Raw genomic sequence first — 23,261 nt, 5'->3', positions numbered from 1 at the left:
CTCTTTGCTCTGGTTCTTGTCTGCCTGTCCCTGGAATGCTCTCCCTCATCCACTTCAACCATTGGCTTCCCTGGCTTTTTTTTAAGTCTCAGCTAAAATACCAGAAAAAGCTGAAAGTCTCCCCATCTCTTTTTTTAAATTCTTTTTAATTAATTTTAAATCTCCTTTGTCTCTCATTTCCTATTCTCTTATATATAACTCATTTGCACATATTTGTTTGCTTGTTATCTTCTCCGTTATTATCCTCAACTCCTTGAAGATGGGGACTGCTTTTGTATTTCTTTATATCCCTGGTGCTTATTACAGTGCTTGGCAAATCATGGAAACTTAAAAATACTTAGTGGTGACTAATATCATAATGTTTAAAAATGACTGTGAAGCTGCTAATAAATTAACTCTTATAACTTAGTGCTTGTGCAAATCATAGTACCAGTAGATCATTAGTGAGAAGAAAACTTTTGAGATAATTCAATTTAACTGAAGTCCAAATAAGGGGTGTGACTTTTTGATAAGATTTTATATTACATTCTCCCATTTAGGGTGAAAAAAGTTCTTAATATGCATCTTCCATTAAAATATTAAAGAAAGGGAAATCTGGACCAGGTTGATCTAATAATGTTTTAGGTACTTCTGACATTTGTGCAGTGGAAAGGATAAGGGAATAATTTTTAAAATTATCCATGGTTAACCTTAATTTAATACCCTTCTTTTTTCTATGGCATGCTTTTTTTTAATGAAGTACTCACAGAACAGTGATTATATCAAATAGATAGTTAAGAATTGTATTTTTTGCACCAATAAATATACTTTTTCTTTGTGAAGGCTAAATAAATATTGTTTTGGGGATTATTTTATTTATTGTCTTATTGGATCTTGCTTTTGATTACTCAATTTTGTTGTATCTGAAATAGTCTGTGACTCTTCAAAAGAGTTTTATGGTTTGTGCTTTGCTTTTCCCCCCAAGGTTCTTGCATTGGTATTTATCCGCAAACTAATGGACTTGTGTTTTACTAAGAGAGAGCTGAGCTGGCTTGATGATCTCATGCCAGAAAGTAAAAAAAAGAAAGAAGATGACAAACAGAAGAAAGAAAAGGAGGTATGTTAAATCACTGAGGGCTTGTAAACTTTTAAATCTCTGGAGAAGTGTCAAGATACGTATCACTTATTTTTACAACTGGCCAGAGTTGGGTGCAGGTTACAAGGAAACTCTCTTTGTGAGCTCCTGCAAAAAAGACTAGTCTAAACTAGAGTCTCAGGTGGCCATTTTGAACCTCTTTTAGGGACTGTTTTCAGGAACAAGTATTTGTTGTTATTGCTAGAGAAATTACTATCATTCAGTACTAGAGACACCTGTAGATTTATTTTGAGCTGTTGACAAAATAAAAAGATATTTACAGTTTACATTTAAAATTTCAAGTACATTTTGATGAATGCAAAAAATAGACCATATATATTTTTATGTCATAAAATTCAACTTTTTAAAAAACATAAAGCTTCATTTTCATACTTACTATTATAATTGAATTGTACATTTTAAGAAACTAAATTCTTCTTTTTATTTTCAATTATATGATCAGTTCAAGGTTATAATTTAAAAATCATACCAGATAATTTTGATAATTGTGTTAGAATACCACATTTGCTAGTGATATGAAATGAAAACTATTAATTATTATTAATGTTGATATTTATGCAACAATTTAAAATTGTTGTCTTCTTCAGAAAGGCACCAGACATTGGTGTGTCTTTATTATAATTTAAATCAGTTTTCCTCTGTAATGATGTAGTTTGTCTTATTTTTATTAGATTCATCAAGGTCTTGGTTATGTAACTAATATAATCAGCAGGTTTTCTTTATGAATTTTAAAGAATCAAAACAATTTGTTTTAGTTTGGACGTTGAGTCAGATTAATTTACCATATTTTTATTTTTTAAAGTTTATGGCAGTGCATAATTTCAATAGAACTAAATAAAATCATATGCAAGAACATTTAAATAGTTTCATTTAATTTCACATATATGTAAATATTTATTGTGTTGGATTTTGCTGATCAGCCTTTTTATAATATGACAATTTTTTATAAGTTGAAGGATTTTCAGTTTGTTTCTTAGCTGGTGAAATTCCATTTTTAAAGAACCATTTCAACATATATGTTTTGTTTGCAAAAAATTATATCAAAAATGATGAGAAGAACCTTCAAACTGGCAAAATATACAGGATACAACCATGCATAACTAATTATCATTTTTTTCGTAAAAGTTGATATTTTAGGAGGATTTATTTATTATTTCATAGTAGAAGAGAAAGTTAATTTATAAAATAATAAATATTTTTCAAAAAGAGTGTTTTTACTATGTGTTGTAGGTATTAATGTAGATTAGTAGTATGAAACTCATCTAAAAACAGGGGTCTCTAAAGTCATACATAAGAATTCTTGCCATCAGCATATTGACTTAGAAAACCATATAATAACATCATTTCTATTTTATTGTATTTTTAAAAACTTGTTAAATATTTCCTATGTTCACTTTAAACTGGTTCAGGTTTCACTTGGGAAATGTTTTGAGGGAATTGGGGAATGTGGCTCACTGGTTTTGATGCCTTTCATGAAGCTCATGGTATTTGAAACGTGTATTTCAGTCACAGTGATGTTAGTAATTTGTTTGTATAGTTTGGCAGATTTGCTTTCTTTTTAGTTAATCTATAATATGTAGTAAATATTTCTTTGAAATTAGCATTAATCCAGTGTCTTAGTCCTTAATGTAATGATCGGGGGTGGGAGTGGGAGTAGGCAAAGTTAGAAAAGAAAACAACTTAATTTGCTCCTGTACAATCTAGGAGGCTGAACGGCTGCTTCATGCTGATGATAGTGACACTGTGCACCTTCCCTTTGAAGGGGGGAGTCTCCTGCAGATTCCAGTCAAGGCCCTCAAGTACAGGTAGGAGCAAACTTTATTTTTAAATAATACATTTCCTATCCCCAGGAGGTTAGGTTACACAATTCTAAGAATAGTTATGGCACACAATAAGTGCTTAATAAATGCTTCTTTATTGGTTGTCTAATGAGCTCTTTCTAATAATATTCCTTTCAAGCAGAGGTTATTTAACCTTTTAAAGCTACCTACTAAACTTTTTTTTTTTTTAAAGTGACATGCTGTAAAGTTGAATGACTCCAGGGAGTGGCTACGTTATCATGTCATTGTCATTATCCGTGGTGTCTTGAATACATGTTCATCCAGTCTGGGAAAAGGGATCTCCTTGTAGAGCTCTTTCAAAGTCCAAAGTTTATATGGGAAGAGAGAAGTTTTCATTAGAACATGCTCTCTGCCTTAGACCAGTTATTCCGTTGGACTTTTTCTAGGATATTTTTGTTTCAGGGTTGCTTAGCCTCCTTATGGAGACCGGGTGTGGATTTATACATTGAATGTAGATGGCAGAATTTATTCTCTACTACTGGCCTGTGTCTTTGTAAAAGCTTAAGTAACTCTATTCTCAAGAATTGTAGTCCTTTTAGAGATAAAACATGCTCCCCACTTTGTGACTGAGGACTCAAGGCTAAGTGAGAGGAATCCTTTTTTGACATTGCCAATGTGGAGAATTGTTTAGCTTGACTAGACTAGACATGTTTTACAGATTTTGCTTTGTTTGTGTTGTCAATGGGGGCGAGTGTATTGGGGTCAGAGGGATAAGAAAGCAGATTTTGGATGATTAAGCCACAAAATATACCTTCCAAAATATTATTATAATTCTCAAGGTTTTGTAATTACTTGTGAGCTTGGGAGTAAAAGTTATTAGTGACCGCTAGAATGAAGAACTTGAAAACATTAATAGGAAGCATCTTATGAATGCTTGCTGCTTGTTTAAGTATGAACGGGATTCTTGTTTAGGTAGTTTGGACTGGAAGGCTTTTAGTTCTTTCCAATATATATCTTTTATATGTACACGAAAATTTAAAAGTTATATATTAACCATTATGTGTCTACCTACTATGGTTAGATCCAGTCTGCTCTCCGGTTTGGTTAGAGTAGGTCCTTTTGTTCAGCAAGCTATTTGTTATTTTTAAACTCATGTGGAGTTTCAGAAATTATATTATACCATGTAAAGTGTATATCTTTGCATTTTTCATGAATTAGTTCTCTTTTTTATATTAAGAATGAATAATGCTGTTTAATATAAAAAGGTGCAGCCTCTACAAAATTCAACTTCATCTTTATTTTTAAATAAGTTATATTAATATGTTGTTATATAAATTTCTTCAGTATATTTCCTCTTCTCTGAAAAATGTTTTATATAACATAGCCTTTTTTTTCTTTTGGCTGAGGCAATTGGGGTTAAGTGACTTGCCCAGGGTCAGCTAGGAAGTATTAAGAGTCTGGGGTCAGAGTTGAACTCAGGTCCTCCTGACTTCAGGACTGGTGCTCCTACCCACTGTGCCACCTTGCTGCCCCTAAATAGGAATTTTTTTAAAGTTAAAAAGAAAAAGCAGAGTAAAAGTCAGTATAGCTAATCAGTGCATTGAAAAAGTAGGAAAATATGTTCAGTAACAATACTTGTGGACCTTGAATTATCCAGAAAGGAGTGAGTTGGAGTGTCTTCTTCTATCTCTTTTTTAGAGCCATGTTGCTTCTTTATACTTTTGTAATCTTTGAGCTTTTGTGAGGTGGTTAAGTTCATTTACATTGTTGTAATCGCTGTATATATTATTTTCTTAGCTTTGGTTACCTAACAGCCTCAATTTGATGTAGCTCTGTCCATGTTTCTTTGTTCATCACACATACCATTTCTTATAGCACATATTCATCATTGTGTTCACAGACCAAAATTTGTCTAGCCATTTCCCATTCGATGACTTTCTCCTTCATTTCCAGTTCTTTGCTGTCACCCAAAAGTGCTGGTATAGATGTTTTGTTTATGTATGGGGATTTTCACCTTACCAGTGGACTCACTCACTGTCCACTGATCCCAGTAACGAAATTTATGGATCAAACCATTTGGCCTTTTTAGTCATTTGATTTGCATAATTCCATATTTCTTTCCAAAATGCTTTCCAACTAATTCACAGCTCCAGCTCCACCAATAATGTACCAGTATGTTTATCTTCCCCTAACTTCTCTTACATTGACTCTTACCATGTTTTGTCATTTTTACCAATTTGCCAGGTATGAGGTAAAGATGCAGGGTTGTTTTGATTTGCATTTCTCTTATTAGTAATTTGGAGCAATCTTTCATACTTCGCATACTTTGGAAAACGGTTTTTGTACTGACCGTGTCCATATAGGGGGAACAGCTATTATTTTTTAATTGTTTATATATCTTGTACACCAAACCCTTATCGTAGAAATTTGGTGCAAACTTTTTCCTACTTGATTGCTTTCCTTCTTATCCTGGGTGTATTCATTTTATCTGTGTAGATACTTTTCAGTTTCATGTAATAAGTTGCTGATTTTATCTTTTATGACCAACTTTATCTCGTTTGGTTTAAAAATACGTTTACAACTGGAAGAAACACATGATTTATTTCTCTTCTAATTTTTTGATAGTATGATCTTTGGTATTAAAAACATATATCCACATTGAATGCCTTGTAGAATATAGTATAAGGTCTTTGTCTAAGCCTTATTTTTGCTACAATGCTTTCCATTTTTCCCTAGCAGATTTTATACCATATACTGGTTTATCACACTGAGTTCAATTGTTTTTTGATTCTTCTTTGTCTAGTTTATTCCATTAATTGATCTCTCTCTTTTTCAACAAAAAACAGATGATTTTGATGGCTGCTGTTTACAATAGAGTTTTAGGCCTGAAAGTGCTTATCGTCAGTCATGTCAGTGTGATTTTAAATTGTCCCTGAAAGTAACTTTATAAGTCTTTGTAGTTCTGTGATTTTTTGTTAGTTCATAAGTTCTTATTATAGAGCTAACAACAGTATCTATTTTCATTGCTGCTTTATGATTCTTTGTTGTATCATTCCCATGCCTTCAAACTGCCATAATCCTTGTACCATTTTAAAGTAAGAAACAGCAGTGTAGGAGGATGAATGTTGGTCTTGGGTCTTGGAGTCTAAAGACAAGTTCAAGACAAACTCTGCTAACAGCAGTGTAACTTTGGACATTCATTTTATTTCTTGAACCCCGTTTGCTCATTTAGACAGTGAGGTTGTTTGGATTCGATAATTTGGAAGATACTGCTGTGCTGTGATCATGACTTCTAAGTTTTAGTCATCTAGGATGCTGAAAAAAGTATGTCCATTCTTTGGACACTTTTACTAAAGAGTCTTGTATCCTTTCCTTTGTCTCATGAGTCCATCTGTAAATTGAATCTTTGGTGAATTTTCCTGGGCAATCAGGCATCATGAATTGACTAAATGTCTATTTTTGTGCCAGACTGTGACAGTGATGGAATGATAGGAAGAGGGACAAAGAATGAAAAGCATCACAATATTGAGCCTGTGTGTATACTTTAATTTGGTAATTGGTACTCCAAGTGTGAGATCCTTTTTGAGTGAGTAGACATCACAGCTTGATGGAAGTATGGGTCCTGAGGAGCTAGAAAGGAGTTGTGAAATTTATGTTATTGGTGCATTCAAGGTAAAAAAGACACATTATTTCTTGCATTTTTTGGTCATCTTGTCTTACAGTAGTGGTTTTTGAGGATAAAAAGAGAAAATAAATCATCATACACTCTATTCATTTACTTAACTACAAAGGTGTGAAAAGGTAAGGATGGTAAGAAAAAGGCATATGAAAAGGCTTTTTTCAGAAAAAAAGAAGACAGCTCTAAGACTTGTAGTCTATAGAGAATTCTTTAAACTTTATAACAGGATCACTTTCTTTGAGAAAATAATTGGGAGACCTTGATATAGTGGGGCTAAATGATAATAAAGGGAAAGATATTTTATCAGAAAGAAAAAGACTTGTTATTGCTTTAAGAATTATTCATGAACCTGCTTTTTGTGTTTAGTAAGTCAGAAAGAATTATGAAAAAAGGATTTGACATTCAGTTGAAAAAATTGGGATATAATCTTAAGACTATTAAAACAAGTAATTATCAATAAAAAAGAAAGAAACAACAGAAATGACCTTGATACTGACATGTACCTGATGGAAGATCAAAAGCTCCCAGAAAGCACCCTAGTAAACATTACATTCTTCACCAAGCAGAAAAAAAGGGGGCTAAAGGCAATAATACCACTTTAGAATATAAACTCATTTAGAAAGTTAAATCTTAAAAGGATGATGAATCTTATGAAGAGCATGGTTTCAAGCAAGAAAAATGTAGCAGACTTTAAAATTGTGGCAACTTAACCCAACTGAGCTAAGCTGAATCATCCTGGTGACATTTAATGATTAAATTGGAAGGACACAAAATAGAATAAAAATGGCTGAGATTTGTAAAGGTAACTAACAACTTTTCACCAACAAAATCAGTGTAGCCACCACACTAGGATCCCAATGTCACAGTCCTGGATGTTCTCATAAGGCTAAATGAAAATGTCATTAAAGAGAAGGATTTGATCGTGTGTGTGTGTGTGTGTGTGTGTGTGTGTGTGTGTGTGTATACCTGCAGAAGTAGTGGGTTGATGGAGAAACAATCATGAAAGTGCTGAGTGATTAATATTCAGGGTATCTGAAGGAGATATGGGGAAAAGTCAGATCTTATTAAATGAGATTAATTGAGAGCAACAACAATTGCTGACCTGTACAAAATTTCTATGAGTGTCATTATACACAAATCAAGGATATCCATGAAGTTTGTCAGCAAGGGGGAAATCTTTTATAAGTGATAATCGAGTGAACACATCTTTACTTTTCAGAGTTTACTGAAAGATATAGGAAATATAATATCTCATTGATCTTATTGTTAAATCATGAAGATTCATTTGCGTTTGTAAAACAAAAGGCCTCCTTAAAGTCTCTTTTCCAACAAATTGTTTCCTATCAATAATATCAGAATAATTCATGATAAAAGCACAGAAATAATGCTGTTCAGTAATCCTTTGTGAACATAATTATCAGACAAAGAAAGAGTGATATATAGTTATCACAACTGTGATGAAGAGATTCATTTCAAAAGAAAAGTAGATCAGGAACTCTGCAGATGGAGAGATCTTTTGAAATGCCTGTTTATGGACAGTGTGCTAAATGCATAGAGCCCTAGAATGCTGCAGAATGTCCTGGAATAGATATGTAATTAAAAGTTTGACTTGATTATGCAAGCAGAAAATACCAAGTGGATAAAGAATGTCTTTTACACACATCATGTTGTGCACCTGGAAAGGGCAGTCTTTAGAGTTTATCTATTACTGTGTATTTGTGAGACAGATGATGTGAATAGAGAGGGAATTAGTCCCATAGTTGAAAAAGAGAAAGAGTGCTGGCTGAATTGCCTTCAAAGAATTGAAAAGATCCTATCATGACTCCTTTTCTCATGGAAATAAAGGCATATGTTATCAAAGCCAACATTCTATTGATGTTTCTGTGGTAGCAAAGCAAGGAACTGTAACTGTCTGTGAAGAAATGATGTTCCCCTGCGAGGTAGTGAGCAGCTTCATGGTTCCTGTAAGCAGACTGTGTCTGAGAAGGCAGGAAGAACTTGGAAGAAGGGAGTTGGTTGTTGCCCTTCATTTTGGAAGAGGCCTAAAATGGCACCACCATGTTAGAGTCAAGTTAGTGTGTCCGACTGTGGCTGATCAGACCAATACAAGCTCAAAATGTTCCTGCCACCAGTTGGACACAAGTAGTCCCTGTGAACATGGGAGGGGGGGTTCTGTAACTTTGCCCATCTTGTGTTTCTTCTGAGCTAATTCAGTTCTGCTTTGCTCATAAAACAAATTGTGAAGGCACTGAGTGTTGATATGTGGGCTATCTGAAGGAGTGAAAATAACAAAGACATGGAAAAAAGTTGATCTTATTCATAACAGAAAAGATTGAGAGTAGCAATAATTTTTGACATGTACAATATTTCTGCAAAAGTCATACACAAGCGAGAGTATTCATGAAGTTAATCACGTCAACTGCTCCTATGTCATATAATCAATTCTCAAGTTCTTGAGAGAGTCTTTGTATCACTTTTTCTGACCATCTTGTGAATACTTGCCCTGTGTGAGTTCTCCATAAGAAGTCTTTTTGGCAAGTGTACATTTGGCATTCAAACAAGGGGACCAGCCCGGTGGAGTTGTCCTCTCTGCAGTAGAGTTGGAATGCTCGGCAGTTTGCTTAGTTCAAGACAGGTTCTCAGTGCTTGGTGATCCTGCCAGGTGATAGTCAGAGTCTTCCTAAGACAATTCCATTTCCTCATGGGGCTGCTAGATTGTCAGATATGCAACAATGAGGTCAGCACAATGGCTCTATAGACCCTTTGTTCCCTAGTCAGTCTAATACCTCTCCTCTCCCACACTTTGCTTCAGAGCCTCCCAAACACTGAGCTAGGTTGTCATGATCAAGTCTGTAAAGTCATTTGATATCAGTGTTCCTTCTATCACTGTTGAACATTTAGCAATGAACATTTGAAACTTGATGATAGTCTTTGAATCGTGCAGTCTATCCTTTGAATAGATTTCTACAGTTTTATAATCGGAAAAGAGCATATAACAGCAACCATTTGACCTTTGCTTGAATGCTCATTTCCCTAAAGCTGTCCATTTCATTTTGGAATAGCTTGAATTGTTATATCAGGACGTTTTTCTTCTGATCAGGCCTGAAACCAAGCCTTTCTTCACTTTCTGACCCTTGAGATAGCAGAGCAAGTCTAGTTAATCTACCACATGACTTCTAATTCTTGAAGATGACTATAATCCATTTTTTCTTCCTTCTTTCTCCCAGTTCCTCTAAATGATATTTAAATGGCATTGACTTGAGGCCCTGTATTTTCCACCTTGATTCTCTTCTCCTGAACACAAAATGGTTTATCACTGCTCTTCTTTAATGTGGCACCCACTGCTGGACAATTTGCCTCAGGGGTAGTTCAAGCTGGAGAGAAGGCACATAACCTGCTATAGATTTATATTTAGAAACAGAATGTCTAGGCTTTGCCATCCTCCAGGATAATTGTGAGCTTTTACGCATAGTTTTAGAATAATATTTTAGGCCTTTTATGTGCTTTGGTGACTTTTTCCCTTGTGAATTTGATGCCAGGAAACATTGTAGATGGTCTGGGTGACATCATTTGTGCTTTGTCAGGTATTGTGTGCTAACCAAGAAGTGTGTTTGTTCTCCAGTGTTGATCCTTCAGTTGTTAACATATCAGATGAAATGGCCAAAACCGCCCAGTGGAGAGCCCTTGCCATGAGCACCGAGAGCGCCAAAGCATCCAGGCCGAGTATGAGGTAGCTATGATCATGTCCTTGCCGTGTTCTGATGTAGCGTTTTACCCATGACTCCAGTGCTGGTGCTGAGGACACAATACTAATGCGCGCACACTCCCTCGCCCTCTCTTTGGGCCAACGGGCGAGTGAGGCTTCTGACTCTTCCACATGTTCCTTTCTGCTGTCTTCGGACCATTTTCTGGTATTACCTGCCCCTCCCCACTTCAGGTGCAAAGAAAGGGAGTCTCCAAAGCCTCGGTGACTCAAATTATGGCATTTTCTTGTCTTGTCACTGCTGTGAGTTCATTGAGAAAATGCTGAGGTTCGAGCTAAAGGGTCAGCGAGTTCTCATAGTGTCCAGCAGCACAAGTAACAGTTGCCTTCTCCCTCTCCCTCTCAGTCCCTGCGGGCATGGCTCTTGCAGGTCTCTCTCTCCCTTCACTTGCCGTTCTTGACTGAATTCTCCCTCGCTGGCCTTGGGGCCCCATGCTTCTGGAGCCCTCTGTGATAGGAGGTCCCCGCTGCCTGTTTCCTTTCTTGGCTTTGCCTGCGGGAAGGAGCTGCCACGCCGGTAGTTTCCCTCTGCTCAGTTTTATTGGACTGACCTGCCTGCGCCAGTACATCTCGAATTCATTTCCTTCTAGCTACGCTCTTGTTTTCATTTTCACCTTTTTCTTGTCTGTGCTCCCGAGTCTTTTGTAGAGGAGTCTCTTGTAGTCCTAGCTCCTCCCTCATCCTTCCTCTCTTTTCTGAAACCCTCACTGAACTCACTTGCCTCTTAGCTCTTTACAGCTCATCCTTCCCTCTTCACCTTTCCTCTCATCCTCCAGTCAACATTTCGGCCCTGTTTGGATGCCCCCTAGGTAAGTGCATATTTACCTTGTAAAAGATAACCAAATCCTGGTTCTGAGGAATTCTTGTCTTTAAAATATTTGAGATCACATCCAGGTCTGCCTCTCATCATGATTTTACTTTCATGATTATTTTTTGTCATAAATTATATAGCGTATTGTCGGAAGTATTCTCATTGTTAAAATCGGGATTAGCGGGTCATTTTATGCAGCAAGTAAACTGGTACATTATAAATAGGTGTTGTATGCTTACATGTATGTGAGAGCAGTGTCCCAATATGTCTGCACTATCTGGATTTTTGTATTTGTGTATTTGACTTCAGTCCGTATCATATATGATGGTGCACTTTTGACATTGCCGAAACTTGGTTTTCTGTGCCATAAAAGTTTAGCATATATATACTATACATGGTATTTGCTAGAGTGAATTGAATTTGGGGAAATTATTATTCTTTTTTTGTCTATTATGCTATATTTTCAGAATTCCTCCAACTATGATTCATTTTTAGTAACATTTGAAATTGTTTAGTAATAACTTTTTGAACATTTAGTAGAAAGATTCAGTTTTTAAAAGATATATCAACATTCAGTTAAATATTAGAGTACAGAAATCTGAAAAAATTATTAATCAAGTCTGCTTGTATATTGAAGGATTTTCAAGAACTTTCTTCCCAGCCAGATAAAAAAAATTATAAACATTTTTCTTTTTAAAAATAATAATCTGTTAGCACCTTCTTTCATGTCAGTCTTTATATGCACAATATAATATATAATAATAAATATTAGATTCATAATAGCCTAATAATGTTCTTAATAATGTTCTTTTCAGCTGAAATTCATCATTATTAAATGAGCTTAAAATAACCACTACATAATAGGCCAAATCAGTAGTTCACTGAGATAACGGCAGCTCAAGTTGTTGAACTTTTCAGGCCTACAGATAACTTTGTTTTATGAAGGATTGTTGATAGCTTAAGAATTAACCATTGAAAAAATCTGCTGTTTCTATTTTTAAACTCTTCATTATTATTCTTTGTTTTAAATAGCCCAGAAAAACCAGTGAGTGTGAAAATAAATCTTGAAGATGAACCTACAAGGAAATATGTGGATGCTGAAACATCATTATAGAACTAAACCAAGAAGAATTATGTGTGTGTTGTGTGTTTGTATAGACGATTTTTGGCTGCCATACCACCAAAGTGTGACTCCCGTGCTTTTTGAAAGTGTCTGACTTATATGCTAGGAGCACAGTAGTGACTGTAAATATAATAAGGTGGGTCTCCTGTGAGTAAGGTACATAGTTATTAATTATCCTTTGAATATTTATTCTGTTAGAAAAATTACTTTTCAGTTTTGAAATAGGAAGATGTGGGAAAAGCATAAGTGTATTTTTTTTTCTGAAAAATCTGTATGTGTACCAAAAGTTAATCAACCCTAGTTTATATTTGTCCCTATATTTATTATTGAGAGATCTCTGTGAATTTTAATCTGAATTATTTAAAAATTTCACCTTTTCCCCAATTATTGTTTTGAGTTTCATGGAAAAACGTGAATCTTTTTTGTTGGTTTTTATGAAACAGAAGGTAGCATGCCTAGTAGATGACAAGTAGCTTCTTGGTTTTCCTCTGGTTTTATGGACTTCTTTATGCAGGTGGCCATATTGATATTCTCCAGAGATGGATTTTTAGCCATAGAGGTAAATGTGAAATATTTATTGGAGGATTTGTATTTATGACCTTCGCTTTTTTTAAAGCTAAAAAGAACAGTAACAACATCAACAACAACACAATCCACCCTCTTTTTCCAGGATAATACTCATGTCAAAATGTAGGTGTTTTTAAAATATACTTTTACCCCCATACCAGTGTTAACTACTCTGTCTACTCATAATTATCATTTTAGACACTCTAAAACAATTGTTTTCAGTAGTTTGAAACATATTAGGCTTTGTTACAGTCTTTATTTTTTTCATGAATCCTTGATTACAGTTGAACATTATTTACCTGTTAGCTGTTCTCTCATATATCAAATTCAGGAAAACATGTATAAAGGACATGTTCTCTCATCCCATAAAGCATTTTTGCTCTCATTTTCTTAGAATGTTTTAGTTTAGTTATCAGGTTCAATTCTTGATTATTTTTCATTTAAAAGAAGTGTGATTAAATAATCAGGAGTCAGAATTCTGGAATGGGTTTATGATCAGTATTACTTTATGGGTTCTTAAGAATTACCTTGAATTTTCTGTTTACATTTCCATTCTTCCCACTGTATAGAACATATTTAATATAATGCTAACCTTGGTTTTGTTTCTAACATTTTATTTATTTTAATTGGTGTAAAGATTAAATTCTGTACAAAAATTTAAGGTAATGCATATACTTGTAGAGTACATGTGTTCATGTAAATAGTTGGGGCTCTCTTACATTTATGATTAATTCCCTGAAAGAATACAGTTGACAAATTTCACAAATTTGATATTAAACACTGCCATGTTAGTGTTTTTCAAGGAAATTAAACATTTTATGTAAAGCTCAGACTATTGGTGACATACCTACTTAAACGATTTGGATTACTCTTCCCCCCTCCCCCCCCTTTTGTCTTTTTCTTTTAAGTTCCTTTTTACCCAAGCTAGTAAGTCTTTTTGGTCATCTTTTATATAATCTTTGTTTGGAGTTAACTCCTAACATGAAATGAATAAATATTGTTGTTACTAAACCTGTAGGACTGGATGAATGGGGTTGCTCAACTGATTTGTCAGCAAGAGGATAACTCTTAAAAGCTAAACATGTATTGAGTTAGTATGGAAATCTGTAAAATGGTGTCAGTGACAGAAAAATTAAATTTGATTGGATAGTCTGAGATTTCTTTGTAGAGAAGGTGGAGTAGTATGAAGGATAGAACTTAGAGCTCATCAGAAATAATGAGGCAGGAATTAGAACCCATCATGAGTTTTTGGAACCAAGAGTAAAAGTATGTTTCAGAGTGTCCAAAGTTTTATTGGTCGACTTCAATTTAATGCATGAACAAAAAACGCTTCTCTTTTGTCATTTAGACATTTTCTTCTCTGTGCTATCTGTGTGGATAATTTCCACCCCAAATGAAAGCTTAGAAATATAGCTGCTTTTCTTTAGAAAGCCAGATTGTCAGCATTAGCTTATATCTTTTGTGGTCCTCCTGAATATTACTCTACCAGCAACTGATTTACACAACGTTATCCATGGTGCTCGTAACTCACTGTGCTTCCATTTAAAAATTCCTCTTTATTTTCAACAGTATTTTTCAACATTTACAAGAGACCCATTTATTTGCTATTCATCTGAAACTTTTTAAGTATCTTCTGTTGAGTGCTAAGATTTCCCCATAACCTTCTGAACTTGGATATGGGACACCAAAGGGTTCATGATCCAGACCATTTTATAGGATGTGGTAATTATTAAATTTAAAGGGAAAAGTACCCTGGGATCAAAGTGTTTTAGTGATTTTGTTTAATTATGTAAATTACCTTGTGCCAGAAAAACCATGAATTTCAAAACTTTACATTCAAAATCATTTTTCTATGTTCTTCATAGTTGATATTTTCTGCTTCGTCTAAACTACTTTGACAAATAATATGATCTGATATGAGTATTCCATAAGATACCAGTGGTAACTCATGTTTAAGTAATTTACTGCTTGCTTCATTTAAATGTTTCACTGTTTTAAAAAGAAAAATCATGGATGGAGTATGCATTATAAGACAGTGAAGGATATGACCTGTTTTGTGTAGATAAAAATGTTGCCTTAATGGTGTAAATGAGCAGTAATAATTACTATGCACTGATTTACCTCAGGGTGCAAAACAATTAAGCCAATCTATAGTCCATTTTGAAAATAAACAAAAAGAAATAATCCAGCACTTTCTTGATATCATTGGTTGCCAGGGATGGAGCTTTGTGCTACTGAATATAACCTGGCTACTCGAGCCACCTCAGGACATTCATTCCTTTGGCTTCCCTCGATTGTTTATTTATAGATATGGAGAATTATGATGAGACCGGATTTTGAACAACTGAGGTTTAACTATCTTCGAAACAGACTTTGATTCTTAAATTAACCATACAAACTTCTCATAAATAAAAGAATAATTTTCTATTTTAGTTTTAGTAGATATGCTAAAGTCAACTGGACATTCCCCCTTCCCTACCCCTCCACCCATCCCCACTTTTTGGGGACTTTGAGATAGTTCTGATCTTTTAAACTTTTTTTTTTTTTGGAAGGGGGGGGTGGTGTGGTATATTTTTAAGGAAGAAAAAGGCAGTGTGGCATACAGTGTTCATATTTGCCAAGTCTTTGCAAAATTTGTAGGGTTTAATTTAAATACACTAATTTTAAAAATTAGAGTTCTCTACCAGTCAAAAATATCTGCCAATTTAATTAGCAAAATATTTCTTCAGACTCCAAAATGCATTTATATGTATATATAAGTAACTATTGCCCTTTCATAAGGCAGGTTAAATCAATGTTCTGTTAAAAATCATCTGAAATTGAGGGTGTAATATGAGAGCTTGCTACTTTAAAGGGGTTTTTATTGTGTACATACGTTCTGTAAATGTGCTAAGCAATTTAAATGGTGATAGTTTTTAAATGCACAGATTTCATATGTTCAGGCCATTGATACCAGGATGATTTCTAATTTTCTTTTTTATGTTAATTTAACATTTTAAATTAGTCATGTAGATCACATCTTATGAAGTACAAATGTGAAAGATATCTTTTGTTTTATACCAACAATAATTTATTTTCTAGAAAGTAAATTTAAGACTTCAAAGACATTTGGAGTCTGGAATAGTGTTCTAAATGCAAAAATTGTCTAGTGATATTTTAATATAAAGTGATTTTTATTTGATAACCTTTAAAATGTGTCAATTATAGGAAAACCATTAGTTTGAATAGAATAAAGATTCTTTTATTAAATTAGCACATGTTGACATTCTAAACTGATTTGGAGTAATGTGTTAAACATTTAGTCCTTTCCTTTTTTAAAAAAATCAAACTTATTAAAATAGTGATTCACTTGGTATTTGTAACTTTTTCTTTTGTTGATACTTTGTATATGATTTGTGTATGGGGGGGATGTCTTCTAATGTTCAGCACATTTAAGTGAACAGAAATTTGTGTAATTACACAGTACAATTCCAATTTTTTATGATTATTTTATAATTACAATAGCTTTTTTTTTTCTTTTGTAAAAAATCCAGTGCAAGGTAAATCATACTCCAAATGTAGAACTGATATTTTTTTTTGTATGAAGTACAGGTCTCTCCAACATGTCTATAATGTGAAAGATCCTGCCTTTCAAATTTGTTTTATAATTATTAGAAGAAAACTATTTTTTGAAATGTTACTGAATTTGACAAAAGCAATAAAAGTCTACCGAACTTTTTTGTCGAATGTTCTGTTTTTCCTTAATTTGTATTTTAATTCTGGCTTTAGGAAATCCATTATGAGGATGATGAAAAATGGTGAAGAAAAATGAATGCCGGGTTTTCTCCCCTTCCCCCCAAATGAATTTAGAAAGGAGGAACCAGGAGATAGATGAGGAGCAGATGTGGAAAAAGGCCCAACCCAGCCCTTCAAAGGTCATCATCTACCCCTGGTAGGGAGCTGGAGTTGAATGGAACCTGCCCATGATCCCTGTTTGGTTTTCCTCTACCTCAGAGCCTCAGAGTTCATTCACTTAGAACTGCTGAGAAACCTGTTCTCTTTTCTATGACTTTAAAGAACTACTGCCTGTCAGCCTTCGAGTTTGGGTTTATGTGGTTTTATTTAGAAGTTGCAGGTTAGGCAAAATTCAGAAGCATGGGATTATGTAACTTTTAGTTTCACCTGTTACCTTCCAGTTTCTGTAAGGTCTGCTTTAATTGGAAAGACAGGCTGAGATTTCATTATGAATGAGGTCACCCCGGTTGAGGGAGGTGATTACTTGTTTTTTTTTTTTTTTTTTTTTTTTTTTTTTTTTTCTCTCCAAATTTGGGCATCAACATTCCTTTACCAGGAAAATTTCTTTTTTTTTGGAACTTTCTTTTAAAAAATGGTTTTGCCAAATCATGAGGCACGTGATTGATTTGATTGTGTTGGGTTGACTACTGACCCTTCTCATCTGCTGTCAAGAAACATCCTTTGAGCACTGCATCCCTGCATCTCTGCTTCTAAGCTTTTGAGCCTTATTCTAAAGTGGCCCTCCCTTTAGAGATCTCTCCATACAATAAAGTTTCACTGTTCCTCTGATTACTTCCCATGGCTACCTTGCAAGCTGCTGGAAAACAAAACCTTTCCGTCCTTAGTGACTGTCCATAACCCGTGCCTCTTAGTTTATGATTGTTCCTTCCCAACGTCTCAGCCCGTCCTCGCCTTTTACCTGCTGCACCCTAGGATACCAAAGCAAGTTCGAGTAAGAGACAGCCTGAGCTTTTAATGTGTGCACAAAGAGCGTTCTGGCGCACCTTCGTGTTCCCAGAAAAATTCTCTATCCACCCCACTACCCAGATACGCTAGCCCTGGTCTGACCGACCCACTTCTTCGGAGATGCTGCGCCAATGATGCAGATGGGGATGAAATGGCCGCGTCTCCCTGCCCCGAACTAAAGCGAGTCTGAACAGAAACTCTGCACTGGGTTGGTGGCATTTGGGTGGATTTGTTGGCCCGAAGCAGGGCTCCCCAGCGGCCAGTTCACAAGCACTTTCTAGAAATGACCAAATCAGGAGCTAGTTTCTGCCTTCCAAGAACTGGGGGAGATCACAGGTACATAAACGGGTAGAGAAAGGCGGGAGAGAGAGGGTCTTAAGACAGGAACACTGCGGGGCAGGCTCATGAACTCGGTGATTTTTCCCCTGAGGGAATTGGGGTCACGCTGCTAGGAAGTATCAAGGGTCTGAAACGGATTTGAACTCGGGTCCTCATGCCCATCCCCTGCGTCACCTAGCTGCCCCCCCTTTTTTAAATGATAGCGTTATTTCAGTAGAATTGGTTTCCTTTGTGACCCTATGGACCGCGCTTTCTGCCTTTGAAAACCCGAGTTTGTCTCCTGGACAAGCACTAGCACTGGGAGGTGAAGGGTAGGCGGTCGCGGGGCTCCGCTGTCAGCCAAGGCTAATAGTGAGCGCTTAAGAAAGGCCCGCTGATTGATAGAAAGGACGCCTTTGCACCGATGAGATCGCTCCTTCCCCAAACGGGAAAGCTGCCGGCGCTTGGAAGAAGCCACCAGCAAGCTTTCGGGGAGGCCAAGACGCCGCGCCGGCAGCGGGGAGAAGCCCGCGCCGGCGGCTGGGAGAAGCCCGCGCCGGCAGCTGGGGGAAGCCCGCGCCGGGAGCTGGGGGAAGCCCGCGCCGGGAGCTGGGGGAAGCCCGCGCCGGCGGCTGGGGGAAGCCCGCGCCGGGGGCTGGGGGAAGCCCCGCGCCGGGGGCTGGGGGAAGCCCGCGCCGGGGGCTGGGGGAAGCCCGCGCCGGGAGCTGGGGGAAGCCCGCGCCGGGGGCTGGGGGAAGCCCGCGCCGGGAGCTGGGGGAAGCCCGCGCCGGGAGCTGGGAGCTGGGAGAAGCCCGCGCCGGGAGCTGGGAGCTGGGAGAAGCCCGCGCCGGGGGCTGGGAGAAGCCCGCGCCGGCGGCTGGGAGAAGCCCGCGCCGGCAGCTGGGAGAAGCCCGCGCCGGCGGCTGGGAGAAGCCCGCGCCGGCAGCTGGGGGAAGCCCGCGCCGGGAGCTGGGGGAAGCCCGCGCCGGGAGCTGGGGGAAGCCCGCGCCGGCGGCTGGGGGAAGCCCGCGCCGGGGGCTGGGGGAAGCCCCGCGCCGGGGGCTGGGGGAAGCCCGCGCCGGGGGCTGGGGGAAGCCCGCGCCGGGAGCTGGGTCACCGCCTTCGCCGCCCGCTCTCCGCCACGGGCCCAGGACAGCAGTCTCCCACAAGTTCAGGCGGGCCCCCGGGCTCGACACGGGCCGGGATCCCCGGAGGCCGCCCGCCCGAGCCTGCGGCCCCAGAGCGCCGCCTCTAGCCTCCCCGGGGCGGCCTGCGGGCCCGGAACCTGCGCGTTCGCCCGATGTCATGGCAACCGCGAAGCCGGCGTCATCCGTCGCCATGGCGCCGCGCACCCCGCAGCACGCTCGTTCGCGATTGGACAGCGGAGACCGGCCGAGCGGAGGAAGGAGCCTCGGTATTGGTCCGGCTGGCGCCGGTTGGTGGCCCCCAAAGTGGCGTTTGGTTGAAAACCAACGGCGGCGCTGGCGGCGGCGCCCCCGGGGCTGAAGGGCAGCGGCGGCCGGGAACGAGGCCCGGCCGGGCCCGGGGGAGTGAGGTGGGGTGGGACGGCGGCGGGGCGAGCATGGCGAGCGGCGGATCGGCCTGAAGGAGGGCGCCCTCCCCCGCGCCCGGTGAGTGGGGCAAGGCCGGCCTGGGGGAGGGGCGCGGGCCCACTGCGCGGAGGGGGAGACTGAGGCGCGGGCGCGCTGGAACCGGGACGGGGGGGGGGTTGCCGACCTCTCTCGGACTCGGCGCTGGCCCCACACTTGGGGCTGTAGGAATCCTCTGCCGCGCTTCTGGGTCCCCAAGGACGGGTGCCCGTCTGGGAGTCTGCGGGGTGCTTGGGGGCGCTTTCGGCCTGCAGGTATTCCTGTGGGGCGGGGGAGACCAAGTCGGACCTTTCCCACCGTTAGACTGGTGTGGTCAAACTGACCCCCCGGAAGGGCAGCAGCAAAGGCCGGAACCTCCCCTTGGGGCTCCTCTCCCTCCTCATTCTCCCCCTCCTCCTCGTCCGTCTTCCCCTTCTCCCCTCCTTCCCCGTCCCCTCCCCCCATCTTCCCCGTCCCCTCCCCCCATCTTCCCTCCTTCCCCTCCCCCCCTTCCCCCCCTCCCCTCCCCCCATCTTCCCCCTCCCCTCCCCCCATCTCCCCCACATCCGATCCGGACCAGAGCGAGAACAGGTTCGACGATTCCTGTTTTTTTGAACCTTCTAGATGCTTAAAAACACCCGCCCCCACTCCCGGCTCCGGGAATTCTACCTCAGTGGCAAGGGAGGGTCTTGAATTAACCCTGGAGGAGATAAAGCCTTTCCTGAGGACTGGGACAAGGGCAGAAAAGAAAGATGCAGCTCTGAAGGCGGGGTGTGTAGTGGGCACCTGTGCCGTCAGGGGCATAACGGGGACCTCAAAATACTCTCCCCTCCTCCTTAAGGACTGAAGCCCTTCCCTGTCACCTGGCATCCTGGAAGCGGGGCCGAAGGGAAAAATAGAAGAGTCAGACACAATTCCCCGCTCACCCAAGTCTGGGGTGATTAGGGGAGGAGCAAGATTCCTCTCTGAAATGACCCCTGAGGACATGGGTACTAACCGAGGCGTGTGTGTGTGGGGGGGGGGGGGCAAGGTTCTATTCTCTTTTATTTTAAGAAATATACAGTTCACTTAAGAACATTTCCTTTTAAAAGTTTTTTTTTTTTTTTTTTCCTTTAAACTTTGTGTTTAAAGGGGCAAACTTGACTTATCTGGCAAAGTCACTGAAACGGCCCATCCTGTTCTCCCCAGGCCGAGCATTTACAAACGCCCTGAAGTTACAACAAAACTCCTTTTGTATTGCCCAAGGGACAGCTGATTTGCCCGAGTTTTATCCACCTAATCAAGCTTTTGTTAAGTGTCTGCTCCCTCTTAGGAACTAAGCATTTAACACGAGTCAGTTCCTTCTCCAGGAACTCGCTTTTTTCCGGAGGAGGATGCACCATGTCCACAGGTGTGAACCTAAAAGAGGCCGGCTCCAGTTGCTCCTGATCTGCCTGCATTTGCACATCTGTAAACACTTGCTCGAGCTCCAGTTCCCGAGCAGCCAGGGGCTGCAGGGGTCTCCGGTTAGATTCCCCCAGACAGGTGAAATGAGGAAGCTACAGGGTCTCAGGAGGAGGAGAAGAGAAAAGGAAATCTGCCAAGCCTGAGCTGCAGTAGAATGAGACTCGGGGGGAAAAGCAATTAAGGGAGTTTGGCTTGGTTCGAGAAATTAGCCTAGAAAGATACTTCAGCTTTTGACCGGGGAAATGACAAGGTCCCATCTGTACCATCTGGCAGTTGGGAGGAGGACAGATTGGGAGAGGGGAGAAGTTGAATTTGGGGAAAGCAGTGGCAGCCATAGGGAGAGGGAAAGGTGAGGTCCTGAATGGGATTAATGGTTGTGTGAACAGAGAGAAAGGGAGTTGGGGAGGGAGAATGAAGGCTTAGCCATCACTGAGGCTGCAGAAATTGGGAGAATGGTGCTAGGATTAACACAAGGAGGGGATTAGAAGGATGTTGAGGGTTAAGCTGCTGAAACCTATCGTGGACATGTTGAGTTTGACCTGTCCATGGGACATCTGAATGGAGACATCCTGCAGCCCCTTGGAGATGGGGAATGGTGCTCTGACCAGGTGTCAGGGCTGGATTTAGGGGTCATTTGTATAACGAATCTGGTAAGGTGTCCAAGTCAGGGAATATAAGAGAAGAATCCACTGGGAGATGTCAATGCTGCACAAGACTTGGAAAAGGATGATCTCAAGGAGAGAGCAGGAGTGGGATCACAGAAGGAGCTGTGTGTCTGGGAGGAGGAGGGGGTTTGTAAACAGTGACCTATCCTGCAGGTCAGGAGGCCCAGGAGGAAGAGACTTTCAGAAAGACCGATGGTTATCTTAAGGAGAAGCATGCTAGGAAATCTCCACTTCTCCCCATGTCCTTTTTTCCTATTATTAAATTGGAAGATCAGGGGAAGTCTGTAGACAGTTTATATAGTTCTTGGCAGTGCATTTCAGATCCTGAAAACTATTCCTGTAGAAAAGGTGGGGTGGTGAGCTTAGTTAGTAGAATAATTGGGTGACTTTGAACTTAGTTAAAAGGCCTTCCCCAATGAGCATTCTGAAGGGTTCACTGTCACCTTTGCAGAAGTGTCCCATGAGGGGTTGAAGTGCACTGTCCTTAGCCCTATGTGGCCCGACATTGTTCCCCATGATTTCAATTCAGAGCATGTGTGTTGGATTTGCAAGTGACACAAAGGCGGGAGGGATTTCTAAGACTAGAATGAGAGTCAAGTTTGAAACATACATTAATGGACTGAAGCAGTGGGTCAAATAGAAGGTAACATAATAAGGATGAACATAAAGTATTGGATTTCAAAAGTCCGCCATATAAGATGGCTGCAGTATAGCCAGATGGCTCTTGGGAACTTGGTGACACAGTGGTTAAGAACATTATTGTAGTCTTTGGTTGCCTAAAGAGGTGTGGGATAACCCATGGCTCTGATCACATCTTTAAGACCCATCTTCTCCTGGGCTTCACGTTTTGGGAAAGACATTGATAAGAAGGAGAATATTATGAGGAGGGAAGCCAGGCTGGGGAAGGACTCGTGTTCATGCTGAATGAGGCCTGGATGAAGGCACCTGAAATGTTTAGTCTGCATGTCTTGGAAGGACTCTGCAGGGGAAGAGGAATAGAGGGAGCCACAGGTAGAATGTCACAAAACATGTCTAAGCTTGGTGCAAAGGGAGAAAATGCCCAATTTTTACTTAGAACTCGCCCAAAATAGAAAGGCTGGCTCGAGGAGGCAGTTGGCTTCTGCCTTCTCGGAGGCCTTGAACCAAATGCCTTTCACATGGGGATTCCTGTTCATATGTGGTCCCTTTTAACTTTGAGATCCTGTGGCTGGCGGGGGAGAGGGGCAGAAAGTCAGCCTGCTGTCATCTTTTTTTCCAATGCTGTGGTGTCCTAGGACTGCTATTCTAGCAGTTTGGTTTCCATGTGCATGTTTTGCACCTGCTGGTTCCCACTGGAATCACCCAGTGCTGCATTTTAAGGGTTCTGCTAAAGGTTCGTATTTGGGCTGAGATCGTTTCACTGAAGCCTGTTTGCTCTTTAAATGGGACTCAAGCAAACTCCAGATTATTGGGGTTCTTGGTGTGGAAGCTGGTGGTACCAGGGGAGTCCTTACAATTTATTTGCAGCAGTCTTTTCTCCTAACAGAATAAGAGAATCTCCACCCCCACCCCCCAATAGGTAAAGCAGTTGAGGGTCAGTGGAGTAACTCGGCCCAAGTCCTGCTGCTAGGAGGGTGCAAGGCAGGTCTTTGGGTTCTGACTCCC

The 23,261-nt window shown here is 40.1% G+C and overlaps 2 protein-coding genes across 17 annotated transcripts in view; both read left to right on the top strand.

Annotated features, from left to right (window-relative positions):
- SLC4A7 (solute carrier family 4 member 7) overlaps positions 1 to 17,007 on the top strand; it is a 119,337-nt gene extending 102,330 nt beyond the window's left edge. For 4 of the 11 annotated variants that reach the window (XM_031940389.1, XM_031940387.1, XM_031940392.1 and 1 more), the window contains exons 22-25: positions 965 to 1,096; positions 2,840 to 2,940; positions 10,218 to 10,325; positions 11,087 to 12,185. In XM_031940389.1, coding sequence (XP_031796249.1) covers positions 965 to 1,096; positions 2,840 to 2,940; positions 10,218 to 10,325; positions 11,087 to 11,171 — 426 coding nt within the window. In that variant the 3' untranslated portion in view covers positions 11,172 to 12,185. The other 7 variants (XM_031940393.1, XM_023505191.2, XM_031940388.1 and 4 more) reach the window with 4 other exon arrangements.
- Positions 17,008 to 19,488: 2,481 nt separating this feature from the next.
- Positions 19,489 to 23,261, top strand: part of NEK10 (NIMA related kinase 10) — a 214,979-nt gene continuing 211,206 nt past the window's right edge. For all 6 annotated transcript variants that reach the window (XM_031940381.1, XM_031940385.1, XM_031940380.1 and 3 more), the window contains exon 1: positions 19,489 to 19,548. The gene's annotated coding sequence lies outside the window, so the exon portion shown is untranslated. The remainder of the gene's footprint in view (positions 19,549 to 23,261) is intronic.

The sequence above is a fragment of the Sarcophilus harrisii genome, chromosome 5 (assembly GCF_902635505.1).
Source record: "Sarcophilus harrisii chromosome 5, mSarHar1.11, whole genome shotgun sequence".
Classification (NCBI taxonomy): domain Eukaryota; kingdom Metazoa; phylum Chordata; class Mammalia; order Dasyuromorphia; family Dasyuridae; genus Sarcophilus; species Sarcophilus harrisii.
This window is presented reverse-complemented; position numbering and strand designations above follow the sequence as displayed.